The 4693-nt window shown below is 45.9% G+C and overlaps 1 protein-coding gene across 1 annotated transcript; it reads left to right on the top strand.

The window, feature by feature from the left end:
• The first annotated feature begins 1107 nt into the window (after window positions 1–1107).
• Window positions 1108–4358, top strand: LOC133901662 (probable methyltransferase PMT2). The gene is made up of 7 exons (XM_062343098.1): window positions 1108–1531; window positions 1656–2305; window positions 2400–2610; window positions 2756–3050; window positions 3162–3551; window positions 3638–3715; window positions 3798–4358. The coding sequence occupies exons 2-7, from the start codon at window positions 1664–1666 to the stop codon at window positions 4024–4026; spliced, it is 1845 nt and encodes a 614-aa protein (XP_062199082.1). The 5' UTR covers window positions 1108–1531; window positions 1656–1663; the 3' UTR covers window positions 4027–4358.
• Window positions 4359–4693: the final 335 nt, after the last annotated feature.

Genomic DNA, 4693 nt, shown 5'->3' with positions numbered 1-4693 from the left:
TCGCGGGGCAGGTACTTATCTAAGTGAGTCAAACCTCATTTAATGTCACTACTCACATCGTTTTTCTTCCCTAGTCAGTTCACCCCGGCTGAGGTGGTATGGCTGGTGTAGGGCTACCGTGTAATTAATTGTTGCGGGACGGGCTCGCAGACACAACCGGTGCATGGCAGGCGCGCGTGGGAAACCGACGATGGGACTGTGCATGCCGGATGACCCGGGCGCAACAAGCGAAGACGTGTCCGATAAATGGGACGGGCATTGCAGCGCTCCAGGGCAGTCACAGCTCATACGTATCCTGTAATGATAGCCTATGTAGATCGTCTAGGTAGACATGAGTCTATTTGATGGACCCACGTGTAAGACTCCTTTCCTCCTGGGTTATAAGGGGAAGGGAGTCCGCCTTGGCAAAGGAGAGGGCCCCGAAAAAAGAGGCAAAGGAGAAACATACTCAATGAGAAAAATACACAGGATGTAGGGTTATTACCCCAAGGGAGCCTGAAACTGGATGAACTCTAGTGTTTTTAGATTAGCACAAGCACATCCCCTAGAACACAGATTACGCACCCGTTATCCGATGCACCCCGAAATCACTGTCAGGGATAACCCTCGATAAATAGATTTGTCTTAAAAAATACTCTTAGACCCTATTTGACAGAGCTTCACCTTCCGGCTTCACGTTAAATTTTGAGAGTATAGGATAAAATAAAGTTGTTTAAATATTTGTTTTTAGTTTAAATAGAAACAAGATGGCTCATCTAAATATCCTTAACATAACTACAACTCCAGTTCCATAAATACCTGAAGTTAGAAATATCGAACTCTAAGAATTTTTGAAGTCAAAATTCCGCTAAACAGGATGTTAATAGTATATTTTTGCTATGTTTTATAAATATATTACAGCAAAAGATGATAGTTAAAATTATACTTTAAAGACTATATTTTATCAATATATTTTGAAAACTGTATCTATATTTAAAATCATACTTATTTCAGATTTGAGAAACTATATGAGTATGGACCGCCTCCAAAGTCCATAATTTTAACCCCTTTCCGCTTTTCTCTCTCCAGAATCCCGTGCTAAATCTTGCCTCGTGATTCTCCACGATCCCATCCACTGTTGGTCCGTCAGTGGAGGAAGGGGAGTGGGAGCCGAACTGAAGCGGGGTCGGCGAACCCGCACTCTGCCTCCCATGAAAACTACCGCAAAACCCAGCTGAAAACCCCCCGGCCGAACCATCAGATTCCGCAGCCGCCGCGGAAGCTGGAGTTCGCGTAGGAGGCGGTGCCTGCTGTTCAGTCCCGCCACCGCTGCTCTGGCCATCCGTGACCGGCCACCACCGGCTTCTCCGACGAACGAGCCCGCTCGCCGCCGGCTTCTCCGGCCGCTGCGCTCGCCCGGCGTCCGACCGCCGTCGTCGTCCCCGAGCAGAGCCACTAGCCGGGATTGGTCTAGCCCATCCAGATCCGGCAAGATCTGGTCGCCGCCGCCGTGGAGTGCAGCCTCCACGGGCGATTTAGGCAAAGCAACGAGGTGAGGCCATGGCCCCTTCTGGCCTGTGCAAAGCTCCGTCACTGAATTAGCTGTCATTTTTGTGTACACTCCAGGTGCTAGTTAAAATTGAAAAAGGTGTCTTTTTCAACGTCTAATTCCTCAGGATAAGCCATGGCTGTGAAGGGGAGCTCCGTCGACAACAGGACCAGGAGCACGGTGTCCCTGTGCATAGTGATTGGCATGTGCTGCTTCTTCTACATCCTTGGTGCGTGGCGGAAGAGCGGGTTCGGGAAGGGGGACGGCATCGCGCTGGAGATCACGAAGCGCACGGACTGCACCATCTTGCCGAATCTTAGCTTCTATTCTCACCAGTCTAAAGCCGGCAGGTCTAGTGATCTTGTTTCGCCGGTGAAGAAGTTCAAGCCCTGCCCGGATCGCTACACGGATTATACCCCTTGCCAAGATCAGAATAGGGCGATGAAGTTCCCTCGGGAGAATATGAATTACAGAGAGCGGCATTGCCCGCCGCAGAAAGAAAATATGCGCTGTTTGATACCACCGCCGAAGGGATATGTAACCCCGTTCCCATGGCCGAAGAGCCGGGACTATGTTCCATTTGCGAATTGCCCATATAAGAGCTTGACAGTCGAGAAAGCCATCCAGAATTGGGTTCAATACGAGGGCAATGTGTTCAGATTCCCCGGTGGAGGGACTCAGTTTCCTGAAGGAGCAGATAAGTACATCGATCAGCTGGCATCAGTTATTCCGATTGCAAATGGAACTGTCAGGACTGCACTTGACACTGGTTGCGGGGTAAGATGAAATGCTAAACTGCATATTGCTTGTTGCTAAGTCAAGCTAGGTTGCAAAGTCTAGTCCATGTCTTAACGCTCTGGAACTATTTCAGGTGGCTAGCTGGGGAGCCTATTTGTTGAAGAGGAATGTCTTGGCCATGTCGTTTGCACCAAGAGATTCACATGAGGCACAAGTGCAGTTTGCTCTGGAGAGAGGCGTTCCAGCTGTTATTGGTGTTCTTGGTACAATAAAACTTCCTTATCCATCGAGGGCCTTTGATATGGCCCATTGCTCCAGGTGCCTGATTCCATGGGGAGCAAACGGTGAGCCAAATCGTGCCTCCTTTCATATTCTGCATCAAAGCAACGATTTTTTTTTGGAATTTTGACTACCATTAATACCTAGAATATTTTTGTTATATTTCTACGCAATTTATTTTACAACTTATTACCATTTTTATGGTTGCAGACGGAATCTACATGATGGAAGTTGATAGGGTTCTAAGGCCTGGTGGCTACTGGGTTCTGTCTGGTCCTCCAATTAATTGGAAGGTGCACTACAAGGGTTGGCAGCGCACAAAGAAGGATCTCGAGGCAGAGCAGAGCAGAATAGAGGAAATTGCTGACCTTCTATGTTGGGAAAAAGTCTCAGAGAAGGGTGACATGGCAATATGGAGGAAAAGGGTAAACACGGAGTCTTGTCCTTCTAGGCAAGACGAATCCACTGTGCAGATGTGTGAATCAACAAACCCAGATGATGTCTGGTATGCTATTCCTGTAATTTTATTAAAAAGAAAAATCCTTTGAACAGATTTTTTGGGGGGGTTATATAGCCCCTTTCTTATCCTAATTTTTACGGACTGCTGCTACATCAGGTACACGAAGATGAAGGCCTGTGTGACACCCCTTCCAGATGTAAAAGATCAAAGTGAAGTAGCTGGAGGAACAATCAAACCTTTCCCAGGCAGGCTCAATGCAATTCCTCCAAGAATTGCAAATAGTTTGATTCCAGGGGTTTCATCTCAGGCCTTTCAAAAAGACAATAAAATGTGGAAGAAGCATGTGAAGGCTTATAGCACCGTGAACAAGTATCTACTTACTGGAAGATACAGAAATATTATGGACATGAATGCAGGTTTTGGAGGATTCGCTGCCGCTATAGAGTCCCCAAAATCTTGGGTGATGAATGTTGTGCCGACTAATGCGAAGATGTCAACCCTAGGGGCTGTTTATGAGCGAGGACTGATTGGCATATACCATGACTGGTATGTCATTTTACTCTTGAATCCTGTACTCAGGAAAGTAGTGTGCTAGTCACATGAACTTACAAGGTGGCACAACCTTATGCCAGGTGTGAGGCTTTCTCTACTTATCCAAGGACTTATGATCTTATCCATGCTAGCGGTCTTTTCACGTTGTATAAAAACAAGTAAGCTACTCTTGTCTTGTGTATCTGATCCATTGCTGGAATTGCCCTTGCTGATCTATTTTGTTTGTTGAAACTATAACAGGTGCAGCATGGAAGACATTCTCCTGGAGATGGACCGCATCTTGAGGCCAGAAGGCGCCGTCATAATGCGGGATGATGTCGATGTCTTGACGAAGGTGAATAGGCTTGCTCGGGGCATCAGATGGAACACGAAATTGGTGGATCATGAGGACGGCCCCCTCATGCGTGAGAAGATCTTGTATGCCGTGAAGCAGTATTGGGTTGGTGGAAACCAGACGGCTGCAGCTTGAAGCAAGCACATTCCGAGTTTCTAACACAGGGAATTCTGCAATCCAACCTTGACCTGACGAGCATGAATGAGCTTAGGTAGTCATCCTGTGGCAAGGGAAATGACCTACCCTTGTAGGGGTAGCACTGAAGCTGCAAGGATACCGTGCTTGCTGGTGATGGTTGCAGAATGTTGTGACAATTTTGTAATTTCATTTGTCGCTCTCAAGTGTCAACTGGATACTCTGTTTAAAAGCCAGCGTATTTCGAAAATTTCTTACACGGATCTCCATACTGCTCTAGGAGGTGTAGCTTCTGAAGTTCATTTTGTAATAAGTGATCTACTCAGCAAGAAGTGAAAGCCCAGATCTATACATCCAACTCCTGAATTGTTAAAGTATAAATAAATTATTTATCTTTTTTCGTTAGCTTAGGTTTTTGTATGAACTGGTTAGTGTATATAACTCAATATGGTATCAGAGATAAATATCTCGAGCTTAAATCCCGATGGTACAATTAAATAAAAAATTGTAGCTGATTTCTAATTGCACGTCTAAGGTCTGAGGGAGCTTTCACGTGAGGGGGTGTTGAAGTATAAGTAAATTGTTATCTTTTTTCGTTAGCTGATGAATTGATCGGTACATATAGTTCAATATGAATGATGCTGAAAAAACATGAGGTGTTTATGAT

This window comes from Phragmites australis, chromosome 20 (assembly GCF_958298935.1).
Source record: "Phragmites australis chromosome 20, lpPhrAust1.1, whole genome shotgun sequence".
NCBI lineage: Eukaryota > Viridiplantae > Streptophyta > Magnoliopsida > Poales > Poaceae > Phragmites > Phragmites australis.
The sequence above is the reverse complement of the archived record's forward strand: the minus strand, read 5'-3'. Positions and strand labels throughout refer to the sequence as shown.